Source organism: Clarias gariepinus, chromosome 21 (assembly GCF_024256425.1).
Source record: "Clarias gariepinus isolate MV-2021 ecotype Netherlands chromosome 21, CGAR_prim_01v2, whole genome shotgun sequence".
Taxonomy (NCBI): domain Eukaryota; kingdom Metazoa; phylum Chordata; class Actinopteri; order Siluriformes; family Clariidae; genus Clarias; species Clarias gariepinus.
This window is the reverse complement of record NC_071120.1, coordinates 9790906-9809807: the sequence shown is the minus strand read 5'-3', so window position 1 is coordinate 9809807 and position 18902 is coordinate 9790906. Positions and strand designations below refer to the sequence as shown.

The window sequence follows — 18902 nt, the reverse complement described above, 5'->3', positions numbered from 1 at the left end:
ATGCCTGATATAAAAATGTCAGGAGAAAAGATTAATGTTCCTCTTTTTTCCACAGCCCGTGCCAAAAACAGGCTGGATCGACTGGTTTTGTCTGGTTTAGGATTACCAAGTAAAGCAAATTTGTCCAGGTGAAAAGTAACACATTAGCATCAGCATGAGCCTTGTTGTGATGCACTAAGTCACCTGCACGTGGCAGACTTGTATCGCTTGTCACACACACACACACACACACACACACACACACACACAGATAGATAATGTGGAACATTGGTGGAAAAGGGTGGAAGAGGTGGAAAAGAGTGAAATGTGTGTGTGGATTTCACAGTATACAAAGCAAGCCATTGCTGCCTACAGACATACAGTACAGCAAGTGCACTAAATGCGGGACTGACATCTATTAATTAATCACCCTTAGGTTGGTTATGAGAGTGAGCATTGCACGACACATCTACTAGGACAAAACGCAAAACTGTAAAATGTTGCTTTTATTTTTTATAAGCAGTGAGTAGAGTAAAACAAATATGTGATTTTAAATCTTTAAATTTGATTTTGTTAAGCAGAGTTGAAACAATGTATATTGCTAAAAGGGCTTTAGAAATAAAAGTGTAATTTAATTGAATAAAAAAAAAGATGCATAAGATACGATATAAGCACAACTTTAGCATCTCCTGGAAAGGCACCACTTGTTGGTAAAGTTTGGTCCCAAGGAGGCTCTAGATTCCCCAAAGTTACGATTTGGGGAAAGGCACCACTTGTTTTCCAGCCACGTAGACTTCGACAATATTCCGATCGTCACCTGTAAAATCAGTTTTATGTTTTATTAAGTTTTATGAATTTAAAATCAAACTGCCATCGTCATCAAACCTTAAATATGTTAATGCATCTTCCAATATATCAAATGGAAGGCGATAACCGTGCTTGGTTTTACATTTAATAGTAGCAAATTTAGCAAAAAAATGTCTGATATGATTAAATGCTAATAAATCGCTAATAAAACACACAAATTACATGATTATATAAGGACAATATACAAGAGACTATACTTACCCAAGTGTAGAAATTTCTCTAAAATAACCTAAAAAAAACAAGCACAACAAGTGATGGCATAAGAGGAACAGTTTTACTTTAACAACTTTATCACTTTAACAACCACATATTTACTCTGTTTTAAACTAGTGGTGCAACAGATCACAAAACTCACATGATGGACCTTGGTTTCAGATTACTTGTAGAACTTTAAAAACACTTAAAGCAAAGAACGTCCGCCCAAGGTCTTAAATACAAACAACATTTAAACTGTACAGTGTTTAAACTCAATTTGTAAAGAGCAATATGAGGCATGTTTTATTGTGATTTACTGTATTAGGTGACATGGACACAGGCTTTTTTTTTATTCAGCATTGTTCAAATAATGAAGGTGCATGATTTCTCTTTTGAGCAATAGTGATTAAAAAAAAACAGTGGATTGCTGTTTATCACCATGTTTAAAAAATGTTGGCTAAGTTTAGCGTAACAAAGTATGTACATTTACGAAGTCAGCCGACAAAAAATGTATACACACTTCAAGAAAATAACCCCTTTTTTGTATTAATAAACTACATTTATTGCCATATGTTATTATAATAATATGATAATATTATTAATATATTATACATCATTCTTTTACTAAAGTGAAGTGTATGCATTCTTTTGGCTAACCCCATACAGTAGCAGCTAAATTTCAATTCACACTATGATGGTTACAAATGTATGATAGTTAAACTTTGCAATTAATATAAAGGTCAAGCATGTGCTGAACTGAGCAGAGAGATCCATATGGATCAAAATGATCTGTTACACCACTAGTAATAATTCTTTAGTTGGTATTTAAATGGTCACCCAAGATGCATAATATGAGAATATCCTCATTTGTGAGTTGTTACTCCGTAACTCGTAATTTATTTGAAATTAGTGCCATTAATATAAATCTCTGATTTATTATTTATTTATTTTCAGCCAGAACTACTGCCAGAGCTACTATTTATTAACACCCCTTTGGTGTTAAACTAAAATAACAGTTTTTGCTGAAGCTATATTTTTGAGTGCGGGCTCTACCTATATCATATCTGATAAATGGTATAAATGTAAATCTACTTGTTTTGCTTAATAAATGTATAAAGTTGTGTACTTTTTTTGCAGTACACAAAGGTTTTAAAAGCACAGTACTTTCTTTACACATCATTACATTAGTAATCCTAATAATGCCTTAGTAATGTTTATACATCATATTTATAAAGGCAGAACATGTAGCTTATATAACAATAACTCTTTAAAGCATTGTTTATGTCAGAAAAAGTCAAACCTCAGTTTTGTCCTTATCGTCAGAAAACAAATCAATCAGGCTTCCAGGAGCGCAGACGTTCACACGCAGGGCATCAAAGTCCTTTCCAACCTCAAAGTTTCCTGTGCAATCGTCTATTGAGAGCACTGCAGGATACAAAAGATTCAGCATTTACACTTGGAAAATTATATCTGATGTAAAATTCTGTGCTTACAAATTTAAACATTCATTACAGATTTAGCAAATTGCAAACTGCAGTTCCAGTGGTTAAACTGCTTGTTCGCTTTACACGACTTCCTCACTGGAGTTCAATTCATTTAAGAGACTTTTGTACCTTCACTGCCTCCCAATGTAGCCAAGCGGAAGGCTTCCTTATAGGTGAGGGGCTGAGTCTCAGCACCCTGTATGCACAAAACTTTAGATGAGTCCACAGTGCGGCGAAGAGAATCCAGCATGGATGAGGAATAGCCACCCGCGACATCTGCAGTGAAGGAGCGTTTTAAAGATTATAGTACCATTATTTTCTCATATGGAAGGAGCTTTGTGAGCTTTGTGGCAGGAAAGTTTATGTTTAATACTAATTTCAGATTCATTTCTATTTCCATATTAAAACATATCTATATTCCACCACACTTATTTTTTTTTCCTGGAGATAGACTTTAGATCGCATTTTTGATCTAATTTTGATCTAAATATTTCTAAACTGTTACTATAAACAATTGCTAGCAAAACTGTCAGAACTTACCTGTGCCCAAGCCCAATTTGACATTGTACTTTTGAACCTTCTTAACATTAAGAATGCCACTAATCAAGCTGCAGAGAGAGAGAGAGAGAAATCACAACTAATGATGAATGCATCAAAAAATTTCAGCAATTCTCCTGAATCTAAATTCTTGTCATAAAGCAATGTACAACATATAGGCTAGGCTATTTCAAATGTAAATTTAAAAGAAACTAAAAAAGAAAGCTTTAAATCATTACATTGAAATTCCAGTGGGTACAACTTGAACATACACTAAGTTGACTGTCTCTGTAAACTGTCTGAGAAGTTCCATAAATTGATCCAGTTGATTTTAGAAGCTTCTGATTTGCCAGTTTAAGTCTCTTTTTTACTCTGGATAATATTTGAAAGTCCATGCCATTCACTTTAGAAAAAAAGAAAAGACAATTTGTCTTCCACGAGTCCATTTTTTCTGAGCTTCTCTTGAACAACTAAAAATACCACAAGCATCTATCTAAACAATAAATTCAATTTTAAATGTGGTTTGTTGTAATCTTATTTAAAGAAATCAGAGATATTTCAGCTACTAATATAATAAGAATTTTTTTGCGGTGGGAAACCTAATACATAATAATAAACCAATATTATGAACATTTATTTTTAACAAAACTGAAAAAGTGTACCAAGAGTGAAAGCAATTTTGTGAAGAATGGAAAAAAAATGTTCCTCATCCAGGTTCTGTGTTCCTGAGTACCAAAAAAGAGTATACCCTTTTACCCACTGAAAATCTGATATAGTTTAAGCTTAAATCTCAGTTTTTTTAATTGATTGAAAATATGGAAATAAATTGGATTCTCTAACTGATGTAAAACATGAAATGTTTGACAACATAAAAACTGTATTGTTATGATTTTTAATGTCTTTAGTCAACATTACTTACGTGACGTTACTGTTGGGGCAGTGAGCGATTCCTGCTCCGCTTTCATGGAAGGTCTTCAGCTCACTTTCTGTCAGGTGGCACGCATGAGCCATCACCGTCTGTCAATCATTACTGTAATGTTTATCATCACCATCATCTCCACCAAATTGTTACATTTTTATCTATAAATTTCCAAATTTCTTTCTTATCTTAGTAATATTTTTATTTGCACATGGATAAAGTGAGAAAAGCTGATTTCAAGGAATATTTGCATTTTTCCATCATTGTTGGTAACACTCAGATGCGAACGTCTGTCATATGAACAGCATAGAGTTCAAAACTGAGCTTGGGTTATTGTTTGAGCAGTTTCACATTTCTTGTGTGTCTGCCTGGATTTCTTCACGCTCTCTATTTTTTTCTACCTCCCAATACTGGCATCCTAATACTCCTAACTGTTGTTGTTGGTCTTTCGGCTGCTCCTGGCAAGGGGTCACCACAGCAGACCATCTAGTCTTGGCATATGTTTTATGCCGGATGTTCTTTCTGACGCAACCCTTGGGAGAGTCCAGTGGTTGAGGTTTGGGCACTGGCTCAGAATCGACATGGCAAGCGAAACACCTACCACTGAGCCACCAGTTCCCTCTAAATTGTCCTGTGTGATGTGTCTTTGAAGGAACTCTCATTTAGAGTTTCATCACAGGCTCTGGAGCCACCAACCTGACCAGGATCAGTGTTTCCACACTTCCAAATAAAAAGTGCAAACTATAATGTCCTTATCAGATAATTAATTTGCAAACCAAGTGCTAATGCCTAATAAACTTAGCCTTGTGCTCTCAGTAATTATGGCCGTTGTTAATATGTCACTGTAACCCACACAACCAAAGCTAATGAATGCTTTGGAAAGTGACTTGACAGAAGATTGTATCATGCCTAACTTTACATTGTTGATCTGCAGCTTTGACAGAAGCAACTTATCAATGAGAATACTAGTTGCCTTTGACCCGCAGTGCTGGTGATCAATACTTAGCATCAGCTATAGGGGGCACAAAACAATCAAAGTACTCCACAGGCCATGTCAGTTGCCAGTCACTGAGCTAATCAGAGCCCAAGGACTGAGTACTTGCTCACCACAAGAGAGCGCTGTGATCCCGCACTAATGGCCCACCCAAGAGGTAGGCCAAGACTGACAGAAGGACCACTAAAGAAGATCTAAAGCCACACTCATCATTGGCCTACACACAGTGTAAAAACAGACACAGGACCGAAAGCTTGGATGTGACAGCAACACGGATAAACATTTGGAAGAAATGTAGCATCCCATATATTTACAGAGATTGTTCAAATATAAATAAAAATACAGTTCTCACCTTGTTTGTAAGCAGGCCATGCTCCTTGTAGACGTCTGTGTATGAGCTTCCTGGAAAGAGACTTTCCACAACCTCCACCTCCGTTTTGTTTTCGCTGATGTGGCTCTGGAAATGCAAAAACCATTTCAATCCGAATCGTTTTTCACCTCCCAAAAATCATTCTGCACCAAAAACACAGATTAAATGCAGAAACCAACGTGACCAATAACTGAGTAAAAAGTCCAATAACTTGTCCTGATCACCCCAGCATTATCTAGAATTCATAGTGAGAAAGATAAAACAACATCCAGGGAGGGACAGTTCTGTCTGCAGGAACAGTTTGTTTATGACAGAAATTAGAGAAGAATGGCCAAACTGGGTCATGGTACATATGCTTGTTCCCCAGCATGATCTACTACCCAGTATTTTCTACAAACATTAAAGTGTATTGTGGCATCGAGAATTTCTATAAATAATGGCACAATGACTCAATGTCTTGATTTGTGTCAGTATATCAGTTAAAAATTAAGGTGGGTAAGCCAAGTGTCCAGAATAATAAAATGGCAGCACACCAAAAAGGAATGAATGACTTGGCAACCTGCTATCCATCAAAAAACAGACTCTACTGTCTTCTAGATTCAATATGTGGGAAAGAAAATACTGTACACAGTCACAATAGCTGAACCTTTTTTGGACTACAATACAAATATGATATCGGTGGTGGACAGTAACAAAGTAAATATACGCCTACTGTAAGAGAAGAAGTCTTACTGTATTTGGGTGCTTGAAATTTCACTTTGTATTTTAACAAAACTACATTTCACAGGAGGGTTGCTGCTCCGTAATTGGAAACTAAAAGACATATTCAATATTGAACAAATATCACTTTGTTTTGTATTTTAGAGAATCAATTTAGTGAAATCCTTGCGAGAGAAATTGTATAATTTTGCAATTTAACTTTATACTGCAAATACAATAAAAAAATTATAAGTAAAATCAATGACATTAGGAAATGAATAACCCACAATTCATTCATAATATTGTAAATGTATACTGTATTTTATAATTGCACAGGCTTATTTCATTCTTCTGTTATGTGTGAAATCATTCAGAATAATATACAGTAAGGTCAATAAGTATTTGATCACCCTGTGATTTTGTAAGTTCTCTTACTTAGATGAGTAATCTTACATGGAGGGGTTTTACAATTTTCAGCATAGGTGCATTTGCACTGTGAGATACAGAATCTAAAAAGAAAAATCCAGAAATCACATTCTATGATTTTTTTTAACAATTTATTTGTGAATTACTGTGTCAAATAAGTATTTGATCACTTGCTTATCAGCCAGACTTCTGACCCTCAAAGACCTGTTATTTTGCTTTTAAATAGTCCAGCAACACTCTGCTCATGATTCTAAATTAGTAGTATTAGTAATTAGTATCACCTGTTTTAGGTCATTAGCTGTCAAAAAGACACCTGTGCACCCCACAATCAGCCAAAATCTGAGTAGATACATGGAGTATTAATGATGCTAAGAATGGTGAAGAATTAGCCCAGAACTACCATCGTTTCCAAGACTACTATCAGTAATACACTAAGACGTCATGGTTTAAAATCTTGCATCGCACGTAAGCTTCCCCTGCTTAAGTCAGCCCATGTCCAGGCCCGTCTGAAGTTTGCCAGGGACCATCTGGATGATCCAGAGGAGTCATGGGAGAAAGTCCTGTGGTCAGATGAGACCAAAGTAGAACTTTGCCAAAGTAGGCTGGAAGCATCATGCTCTGGGGGTGTTTTTCTGCACAGGGGACAGGACGACTGCACTGTATTAAGGAAAGGATGAACAGAGCCATGTATTGTGACATATTGGACAAAAACCTCCTTCCCTCAGTCAGAGCATTAAAAATGGGTCATGGCTGGGTCTTCCAACATGACAATGACTCAAAGCACACAGCCAGGAAAACCAAGGAGTAGCTCTGTAAGAAGCATATGGACTATTTAAAAGCAAAATAACAGGTCTTTGAGGGTCAGAAATCTGGCTGATAAGCAAGTGATCAAATACTTATTTAACACAGTAATTCACAAATAAATGGTAAAAAAAATCATAGAATGTGATTTCCGGATTTTTCCGGAATTGCATTTTTAAGATATATTCAGAATAATTGTAGACCCCTCCATGATTTCTAAGTAAAAGAACTTGCTAAATCACAGGGTAATCAAATACTTATTGACCTCACTGTATATCCAGTCTACACACCCAGGAGGTAAAATGGTTTACAAGTAGACTTGACTTTTAATTGTGGTGGATAATATTTTGATGGTCATCAAAAAAAAAAAAAAAAACACCTGACACTTTTCTCCACCCATTCCAACCTGCCTGTACCCACCTCTTCACCTCCTTTCCACACTCTCCGTTGCTCTGGACTGTTGACCCTAAGTACTTAAAGTCCTGCACCTTCTTTACCCCGGCTCCCTGTATCCTCATCGTTCCTCTTGGGTTCCTCTCATTCACACACATGTATTCCGTCTTACTGTGGCTAACCTTCATTCCTCTGCTTTCCAGAGCATACCTCCACCTCTCCAAATTTTTCTCCACCTGTTTTCTGCTCTCGCTACAAAGCACAATGTCATCTGCAAACATCATAGTCCATGGAGACTCCTGTCTAACCTCATCTGTCATCCTGTCCATCACCAACAACTTGGTTGCCAACAAGGTTCCTATGTAAGTAACTAAGTATAAAAAGCCTTTCCATTTCCATTAGCTACATACCTGTTTGTAGTGTGCAAAGCTTATAAACTTAATGTTCTCAGGTACTTAAATTGCAAACATCAATGTTAACATTTGAACTTAAATAAACCCCAAATAAAATCAGTTTTGACTAGTTTTGCTATGTGATGATATGTGATTATCAGAGAGCAGTCAGCACTGCAGCCAGTGTGTTGGAAGAGCATGTACCGCTGGTCTGTGGAATGTCTGGCATCTTATTTTCTGAATGCCACTGTACCAGCTCAACCTCCCACCGTCTTTAACCTCACACAAGATTCTCCTTATAGTGCTTCAGAGTCAGATAGACGCAGTAAAACCTCTCACATATTCAACTTCTAGGGAACTTAGTGGAAAAGATTTAAGACTCCTTCCTCTGGCTGGGCCTTGAAGCAGAGGTGAAGACTTTCTGGGTGCACTCTGACAAACACCCTTTCAGGGTGCACACCGACGCATGCAAAGTGTGGCATTCAGTGATACGGAACACCTTGTCTTGTGTGCAAGCAGGAAATTTATTCCAGCAGAGCAATGACATGCAACACTTGAGTGGGAGGCTTTCGCACTCTGGTCACTGACCATGCTCTTCTGCAATGGATTACGTGAGCGAAAGATACCAACTACTGCATAATCTGCTGGTTCCACTTGCTGCGGGAAATCACCTTCACAGACCTTCACCAATCAGTGGCACAGGACAGTAATGCTGATAGACTTTCCCTTCATCGCAGCCTAGAGCTGAGAACGTTCCTGTCACTGTGGGCCTAGAGCCAGTGCACAGTTTTCCGCTGGGAAAAAATGAAAACAAAGAGACCATTCACATATTCAACCAGCACCTTGGCAAGAGAATGCTGGGCAAGGCCGTAAAACGTCTGCCAGCTTATTTCCACTTATGGTCCTTCATCCGCTGCTACCCTATAAAAGGCCCCAAGACATCAGACCTGTGTGTAGTATGCGTAGTGTACTGAATGCACAGTACCCTCCTTGTTTCTGTGTCTCTTCAGACTCTACTAGTTTGCAATCTATTAGATGAATGTGGTAGTATTAGCATTAAAGCTGGATCAAGGGCTGAATCTTACTAGTACCACTATCAGCAGGTAGGCAAATAACATTGTGGGTCATGCAGTAACGCCATTGAAGGTGACGTAAATTATACTGAATTAATGTATGAGAAATAATAATGAGAAATCATTTTTAGTGTTATGGGGTCTGGGACATGCTTTGGGCATGCCAGCCATAGCTACTGTATACCATGTGAAAGTATTTTGTGGTAAACCCATATTAATGGTTTTTAAGAGGCTTACCTGAATGTGGAGATCATTTTTCTTGGCAATTTCTCCCAGGCTGCTAAGCAGGGCAGAGGAACACGATAGGGCAAAACGCGGAGTCACTATGGGTTTCACATGAGCAAACTGAAACCATAAACACACACACAAAGTATGCATTATTGAATTTGGATAGTTTATACAAAGTACATACTACACTGACTTGCTTAACTGAAACTACATTTTCGAGTCCTGATATGATGCTATTTCGCTATTTTGTGCATCCCTCTATGTAATGACATCAGATTTTTCATACCTCAATTGTCTTTCTCATAGATCTAAATGCAGATTATCATTCTTATAAAAACACAGCCCGCTAAAAAGAATGTTTGCCCAAAGCTCATGCTTTATGAAGAACACTCTTTCAAAGTTATCAGTCACTGTGCGACCGGGCCCACTCAGAATGTATACGCTCTGCACAGCAGTGTAGGATGGTTGCCACAGTAGAGACGTGGGCACACTTGTGCATTCTTGTGTGTCTTGGAGGGGGAGGTTTTCTCCAGTGTGAACAAAATTTCATTTTTAGTTAAAGATTAAATGATTAACTGCAGTTATTATTACATTACCAGAGCTACCATTTTTTAAAAATCAATTACTTTCACAGATCCCCAGATTTGTTACCTGTATTACTGTATTTCCTAAACATACAGTATGTATGTGGGCAGATACACAGTTTAAAGTTGCATAGATATACTGCAACCTGTTATAAAGTCTGAATATTACGTAACATACATTTAATATACATGTCACATGACTTAAGACTATGCCATGTCCCTCAATATATCACAGTTGTTTGCTAAGTCAATGTGCCATTAGAGGCACTAAAAAAAAAACTAAAGAGTTTTTTTTTATTACATGTGAGAAGCAGGACGCAGGTCATTGACAGCTGATTACTGTGACTAATTTCTTATGGATTGCTTTATTACTCATTATATCTCAATTATGTTGCAATTTCTGTGTGTGTATTGCTTTGTAAGAGGAATGCAGCACTTTACCTTTTTATCCTGTATTTCCTTGATAAAACTGGTAAATAAACAGACAAACAAACAGAAATGGAATTTAAAGGTATTCATAATCATCTGGTAGTCATGTTACAGCTAAGATATCTTATCATTAGCCATTAAGTGTACTGTTTTGGCCATTATGAAACCTGACTTTAAAGACAATAAATACATACTTCTACAATCACAAATTCCTCTCACGTTTTACCTTTACATTCAGATGAAATGCTCTAAAATTTATTAACGTTTCTTTCCACCTTTACATGACATTGCCAGAATTCAGAGATTAGTTCTGAATAATGGCCTCTACACAATATATCATTAGGGGTGTAACAGTACGCCTATTCAAATTCTTACCATTCGGTACATGACATTTGAGTCTAGCTTTAACTAGCACGAAGGGATTTTCTATATTAATTCGGTGGCACAGACTTATAGAAATGTAAAACATAACTCAGCACTCCTTAATAAGGAAAAAAAAAAAAAAAAAAACAGCCAGCATGTTCGACAGACAAATTGGGATAATGGATATTCGGTTTTATTAGCAAAGTGCTAGAAAGCTAACTCAGATTAGTGATCTATACCTGTATATTCTTTTGCAAACAGTGAACTGTATAGTCAATTAAATTTATAATTGAATATGTCTGTATGTTGGCAGCACGTTCGGCTTTAAACTGTTAGCACTGTCGGGACGCATCTCCAGGGGTCGGGTTCGATTTCCACCTCAGGGTCTGTGTACATGAAGTTTGCATGTTCTCCCCGTTCTTGGTGGGACATACCTTACTTTTTGGACCTAACTTCTAATTCAATGTTTTTGTTTAGTGATTAAGTTTCTACAATACAGAACAATACTGATTTTAAAAGAGATTTAAAATCTATGAAATTACACAAAAGGACTTTACAGAGCATGGGTAGCAGACACATCTCAACATTTAGGCCTTGTTCACACGGGTGTTAAAATAGAGTGGTTTTTTTTGCGTTCGTAGATTCCGGTGAGCGCGGATCAAGCAGCGAGTGTTTTCTACACATAGGAGTCAATGAGAGTGTTCACACGGGCTTTGGTGACGTGCGTTTGTCCGGCTGCGCGTTTATACGGCATCAAGAAAACGTTGCATGCAGCTTTTTCTTGGCGTTCAAATCCCAACGAACGCAAGGAAACTGCTTCTAGTGCGTTTTCTTCACGTTCATTTTACGCTTCGGAGGACCGGATATATCCCATGATCCTACATGCTATACATAGGGAATTGCGGAAAAGGGCAAAATAAAAAAAATAATTAATTGTTGAAAAACTTTCTTCATGTACCACAAAAAACTTCCTTTAATCCGACGTTGTGCAGTCAGAGAGTGAACCCGGTAGCGGCGGGCTTTCATATCCAGTTCCCGACACACTGCCCCCACAGGTTAACACACAAACTACAATTTGGGCTGCAGGCTGACGTTAGACAGAGACAAACGAACGCCGGTGTAGAAGTCAATCAATCGCCACTACAAAATGCAACATAAACGTCTAGGACGTTCAGAGCAAGGTCGTTTATCCAAACGTTTTACGCCTGTGTGAACAAGGCCTAACTGTTTAAAGGAGATTATTGCATATTTTGGACGCTTTCAGCATTGTTTTACAGCGTTGAAAGAAATAAAAATTAACAAAGACCATGAAATTAAAAGGTGTGTCCAAACTTTTAAATGGTATTGTATATAAAGGTCTTAGTACTGATTTACTATGCCCTTCATCCTCTGACTAACACTTACCGCTCAGTCTCTTTTTTGCATTCCTCAGTCGATTCTTTATAGCTTTCCAACATATTGTTCTGGTCCATGCACACCTTCCCTATAAAAGCCCTCTGCCCGAAGTCATCTGCAGGACGAGAAAAAAAAAAAAGGCGTTAGATTACAGTTTGTTTCAGATCCAAAATTTTAATTTTAGCCACTTTTTAGCCACATCTTGTTTGTTTGTTGTTGGAGCTGACAGTAAATCTTCAACATTATTTTTTTTTTTACAGCTGATATCATAAAATAACTCTCGGGCAGAATTTTTCCCACACTGATAGTTTGTCCTGGATGCCGTGTTGGAAAAACCAGGAGGGTTTCTTAGTGAGTCACGCAGCACACTAGGGATTGTATGCGCTGTGTTTACTAAAATAAACAAGATGTTTAAACTTTACAGTTCAATCCATATACTGTACATAAGAGTGTGAGTACTGTAACTCTTCAAAAATTAGAAGTTTTAAGTCAAATCAGTTGAGGGTTCGTTTCAGTATTTACACACAATTATTTTTTCTAAAATTACCAAATTTTAATTTTTTTTTTTATTCCTGTATGATGATTAACAAATATTATGCATCCAGCTTGATAAAAGTATTTTAAAGTTAGTAAACTAGTGTTAGTGATAAGTAGTGTGTGAGGTTCAAACCATGTGTTGAGTTTAATAGCAACCTCTGGTTGTTTTGTTCATAAACATCGTGTTGTCTTGCACAATAATCAAAACATGGCTGTATACTCTTACTTAACAGCCAAACTCCAAAGTTTAAAAGGTCCTAATATGTGTGTGTGTGTGTGTGTGTGTGTGTGTGTGTGTGTGTGTGTGTGTGTGTGTGTGTGGTGTGTGTGTGTGTGCGTGTGTGTGTGTGTGTGTACAGTGAACCTACTTGCAATTTGCCCAAGCAGCAGTGAGGCCTCAGTGTGTATTGTAGCAAAATAGCATGCAGTTGTGGTGCCACTGCACAGAGTTCTTTTCTGTAATGAGTGAGAAAATAAAAAAAGGCTAGTCACAAGAGTGTTGTGTTGAGAGTTGAGTACACACAAGCACAAATGGGTAAATATGTAAAGCAAGGTTAACTTTACATTTGTTCTTCTTTTTCTCTCAGCACTTACAGTACAGTTGATGCTTAGTCAGTGACAGTGGAAAGTGGTTTTGAGGTTTGTCAGTAACATGCCAAAATGCTTTTTTTAAATAAAGTAACTTAAGATAAAGAAAAAAAAATTTATTCCTGATTTAATTAATCATGCTTTTGGGACTCACCACAACTTTGGTGTAGACCTCCTTGGCAAACTGCAGATCCTTATACTTCGACTCCACGGGGAAAGTGTATTTGTTAAGCCAGTCTAAAAGTGGCAAATCCAGGCACGTACCCAAGAAGGCGTACTGCGGAGCATGAATGTGTGTGTCCACCATTCCCGGCATGAAAAACTCACTGCAGAGGAGTATGAACATCATCTATCACATCATCATCGAGATCCTGAATATCAGTTTGTCCTTCTGTATAGATTCTGCTCAATGAGATTAAACAGACTGATCCTAAACCATACAACACTTAAAAGCATAATCTTAACAATAAGTTGAAAGTTCTTCTTAAGAAGAAGAAGTTACGTACTGAGTCTCAAGCTGTTTAACATCTGAGGGTTTGAAGCCCCACTTCTCGCGAAGGCTTTCCACATTCTTGCCTTCCTCAAAAAAGACAATCTGGAAGAAAACAGCATTTGAAAATAATTACTGACAGTAATTATTAGCTTACTAGAATATAATTAGCACAATTAGGTTGAGACACGTCTAGACACACACATGGTGGTATGAAAACATCTTCGTGGTGATAAATCCTTAGAGTCCTCCCTTTTATACTTTTCTTTTTTTTTTATCGCCAGGCCCAAGCATCGGGTGTTTTTGTTTGTTTGTTTGTTTTCCCATCTCATCATCGGTTTTCCTGATTACTGGAACTTTTCCTTCATATGCCATCTGTAAGTATTTACATTTTCTTTATTACAAAATTATTATATTCTTTGTAGGTTATTTTTTTTTGTATTGTGATAAATGATGTAATCATCACCTTCTCTTTAATTACATAATAAAATCATTGTACCTATAATCTGCAGCTCATATTTGACTAATTGTTGTGCCCTTTCCCATCTTCTATTTCTTTTCTTACCTTCTTTGATTATTATCCTCCCTCAACGTTATGGCTATAACTAAATATATTATATATTTTCATATAATTTTTCATTTTATCTTTCTTTAAATACAATTAATTCTCTGACAGTTTTGGTCCTGATATGACCTGACACACACTCACACACACGCGGGTTTCCCCAAATTAGCTTTCACTGCTTTTCTCCTCTTCGCCCAGCCTCTGTACATTTCCGCTTGTATTTTTACACTTGCCCTTTTGATTTTTTTTTTTTTCCAATTGCTTCAGAGGGTTTTTTTTTTTTAAGACTGACAATTCTCTCTTTCCTCACTATTTTTTCAGCCAAACATGCTGCTTCTCCCCCCAGACCTGTATGTCTGCGAGATGCTCAAGATTTTCCCAAATATGCTCATCACTTTCAGATTTTCTGAGGGTTACATCATACTATCCCTCATTCACTCTGAAAGCAAAACATTAAGTGTCTCTGTGCAGACTGAGCCTGTGTTCATCCTGCCTTTCGAACGTACTTTAGGGCAGTCCATTAGGGAGCCCCATCTACTCCATCCATCTACAGACTTAACTGCTCCTCCTAACCTGAGGCTCAAGGCACACAAGTCCTACTGATAATTCTAAAGTTTCTCCAGCTTATTCTATGGCTGAAAGTCCTGCTACTGGCCTACTTCACCTGTCACCTACTGTATGTGGATTCAGACTAGTCTGTCCTATAGGCTTGCACATACTCGGTTGCGTAATCAACCTGGTGGTTTACCAGCAGCTCACTTAAGCAACCTTGCAGCATTAAATTAAGCAAGTAACCGTGTGATTTACTGGCATTTTGTTCAGTATTTTACTAAGCAATCTTTCCTGAGCTTTCCTTTGCTTCGTTGAGCAACTGACCGTTATGGATCAATAGCCTTTAATGTTCTAAACATTAAACTGTATTTTCCCTATTTTTTCTGCACATTTGTGTGTTTTGTCTGCCAAAGTTCACCTGCCTACTCTTAGTGTACAATTCTCTCATGTTAAAACATTTGTAACATTACCTTATCAAATCTAAAGTAGCTTCTTTATCTAGTAGGCACTGCATAATAGTAACAGCTAGATAAAAGGTTATTGTTCAGTTTTTATTCCTGTATTTATCCTTTCACCTTACTTCAAACCATAAGGAAGTTACTGAAGAAAATCCATTTCATGTTTATCATTATGAACGCTGCACTCTGGCTAAAAGTAAACACATGATCTGTGCAGATGTATATACAGTACCAGTTCAAAGTTTGTTTTTCCACATTCTAGAAAAATCCCAGGCAGTTCAAAACTATAATACATATCGAAATATGGCTCTCAAAAAGATCATCAAAGGAAAGCGAGAGCAAAACTTCTGCTGTGGAGGAGAAGTTAATTTAGAGTTCATGTATCCTCAGAAATCACCAGTTAACAAACAGCACCTCAGATTAGAGGCATTATAAGGGATTTACATAGTATAATAATAACTAGCAGATACATCTCAATATCAACTATTTTGTATATTTTGGACGCCTTCAGCATTTTTACAATGTAGAACGACCGATTGCCGGGAGCAGCCGAAAGACCAACAGCATTTGATTTGCAACAACTAAAAACAATTATAATTGCTATTAAATAGTATTGGTTAGGCTACTTAATAATGCAAGTAAAGAACAATTAATATGAATGAGTACAACAAACTAAAAACTCACTGATTACCTTACATTTTTTGAGTTTTGACAACTCATTCGGGTGTACAGTGTGTAATATTAAGTTGCAAGACCAACAACAATGAGGTAAAAATGGTTTAAGATAATAAGAACATGCTGTTTCCATGTCCATGTACATAATGATTGTATTTACAGGAGAGAAGTTAATAAACTGTACATTAGGTGCACCAGCATGTTAAAACAGAAAAAAAGGAGAGAATGAAATGAATGAAAGCACATGATCATATCAGTGCGATAAAAACAGAATGTGTATGATGATAAGCGGTAATGGGCGGTTGTAGCTATTAAACCCAAGAACATTTTCACTATTTTTTCCCTTATTTTTTTAATAAACATTTATCAGGCTCAGGACTGTATATAAAGTGACATATCCCATTTTTAGGTGAAACCTGAGCAATCTGATAAACTGAACTTTATTTCAATTTAGCCTATACTATACAAACGTGACATGTATTCAAATAGCACAGATACACATGATCATGTGTTTTGTGGTTGTTTTTAGTTGTTTCTATAACCCAAAAAAAGATGAAAATATCTTAATTTTGAGAGGTCGACATTTTTGCAACATTATTCCTATATTCCGGTAGTAGTAACATTAGCATGTTATAAAAGTGATGATAATTTGAAATCTGACATATCAGAAAACTCAAATGCACAGTTTGATATCTGAAGCCTCCCCATTAACACACATGTATACTAGATATTGGTTTAAAAAAAGAGAGATCTTTACTGCTTGGGGTTTTTAAGGGAGATCATGTGTTGTGAATACTGGGGAGGAGGAGACGGGGACCTTGAACAAAATGTTCTCGGTCAGGTCACACACTGCATGGAGCTTTTTCCAAGCAGAACAACGTGTTATAAAAGTTCTAACACACAGAGACTCTGAGCTTCTCTAATGAAAGACTCCGGAAATCCCTTTTCTTTACAGTCATTTCTGCTCAAGCTTGAGTCATGTGTTCCCGCACACACACAGTATATTTTGGCGGGTTGCCCGTTTATACTGACACAAGAATGTGTGTTTGCACACGGTTTAAACTTCTGTCGGGGAGATTAGAGACATCTCTAGCGGACAGTTCCCTCTCGCATCCCCGATCCTCTACAGAGAGAGAGAGGGAGAGAGAGAGCGCGAGCGGTGGACTGACAGGCGCTACAACCCAGCGGATACCAGATATAAAGGCGGGAGCAGTGGCGGCCGCGCATGCTCTGTAGATGCACACAGTTACGTACAGTAACTGTAACAACCATAATACCATGTATGAATCTGTGCCATGTCCCCGCGTGTATGACTTATTATGAACCAGAGTAATGTTTGTGTAGTTGGTTAAAACGAAATAAAATTCACTTCTTCACATTGTCTAGGTTATCCTGAAAAAAAAAAACGATGATAAATCCATTTCATTCCATTCACATAAAGGTGGTCTTATAAATCTGCCCTTTTTCTTAGCCCACGTGACCTTTTTCTCCTTCCTTTTTTGCTTAGTCATGTCCGGACAGTTAGTTAAAATGTAAATCATCATACTGCCTAGTTTGTGATGAAAATTTCCACTTATCATTTTTCAATTTTTCATTCAAATAAATCAAAATCAAGCAGTATTGAAACATACTGAGCTCAGAGTGAGTGTTCATAACTTGAACACTGTATAAAACTGCTCGATACTGCTCAGTGTGTCCGTGTGGCAGTATAAAAATCAACTCACCTCCGAGATTCATTCATTCATTTAGTGTTCTTTCTTTATATTAATACTCAGCAGGATTGAGCAGCAGTGAGCAGTGTTAAACACTATCAAGTTCACATTAAGTTCATTCAGTTCATTTACACGCCTTAAGGGCTTTCATAATAAAAGTTGAAAAAAAATTGGACACATGTTCTATTTCCTGATTTTATTTTATTTTTACTTTTTTCTCTATTGTAAAACAGAGCCAAAGTCATCTGAAGTATGCCATAATCTGCTTTAAACAGTTGATATTGAGCTGTATCTGCTACTTATGCTGTTAAACCTTTATAACGGCTCTAATCCAAAGTGCTGTTAGATATTTAGTGTTTTCTGAGTAACTCTACATGAACTTCTCCTCATGTTGAATAAGAGCCAGTTTCACCATGGTGCTTGAGAGCTTCTGCAAATGCACTACTGACAATACTGTTCTTGTGAAAGCTGCTCCAGAACAGATGAACTTTGTGTCTTAAAGCAACAGCTCACTGTTTTTGTTGTTGTTACTTAATTATGTAATTCAATTTGGGTTGATTCATGGCTTTTGTTAAAAATAAAATAAGGAGTCCAGTGTTGTTGTAGAGGGCAGAAGATTGAATTACAAGGCGTGTGTCTAAATCTTTGACTGGTACTGTATGTACAATTACTAATTAACACCATGTTTAAGACTCCACACACACCATGTTTAAGACTCCACACACACTGAACTACAGGTTAGAAATAATAGATTCAATTCCGGCTGAACAGAATCAAAGCCGCTGACGTGTATCTCTCTCCCCGCGCGTATCTCTCTCGTCCGGGTGCCGGTGTGTGTCGCGGTGTGTCGCGGTGTGCTTTATTCAGTCCTCGCTGACTCACCTTGCCGTGCTCGTTCACTCCCAGCACGTAGTCTTTGAGCACGCGCAGCTCCGAGTCCCGGGTGGAGTGCGCAAACGTGCCCCGGTGAACGCTCGTGATCCTGCCGTCGCTGCTCATCGCGAACACACGTGCAGAGGGAGACAGAGAGACAGAGAGTTGAATAGTTGAAAACGTCGCACGCGCTGTGCCCTTGCCTCTTTTTTTTTATATATCTATACAGGGCGTGAGCGTGCGCGAGACGATGACGACTGGAGCCTGGGCGCGCGCTTCAACCGTCAAGAAGGAAGAGGCGGTGCAGATGAGTGAGATCAGAGG

The 18902-nt window shown here is 37.6% G+C and overlaps 1 protein-coding gene across 1 annotated transcript; it reads right to left on the bottom strand.

Annotated features, from left to right (window-relative positions):
* Positions 1-466: 466 nt before the first annotated feature.
* Positions 467-18853, bottom strand: gda (guanine deaminase). The gene is made up of 14 exons (XM_053480873.1): positions 18588-18853; positions 13760-13848; positions 13408-13579; positions 13034-13121; positions 12138-12243; positions 10383-10410; positions 9367-9474; positions 5328-5432; positions 3982-4079; positions 3066-3133; positions 2655-2801; positions 2342-2466; positions 1048-1075; positions 467-796 (listed from the first exon to the last, which is right to left on the bottom strand). The coding sequence occupies exons 1-14, from the start codon at positions 18702-18704 to the stop codon at positions 729-731; spliced, it is 1347 nt and encodes a 448-aa protein (XP_053336848.1). The 5' UTR covers positions 18705-18853; the 3' UTR covers positions 467-728.
* Between the last annotated feature and the right edge of the window lie 49 nt (positions 18854-18902).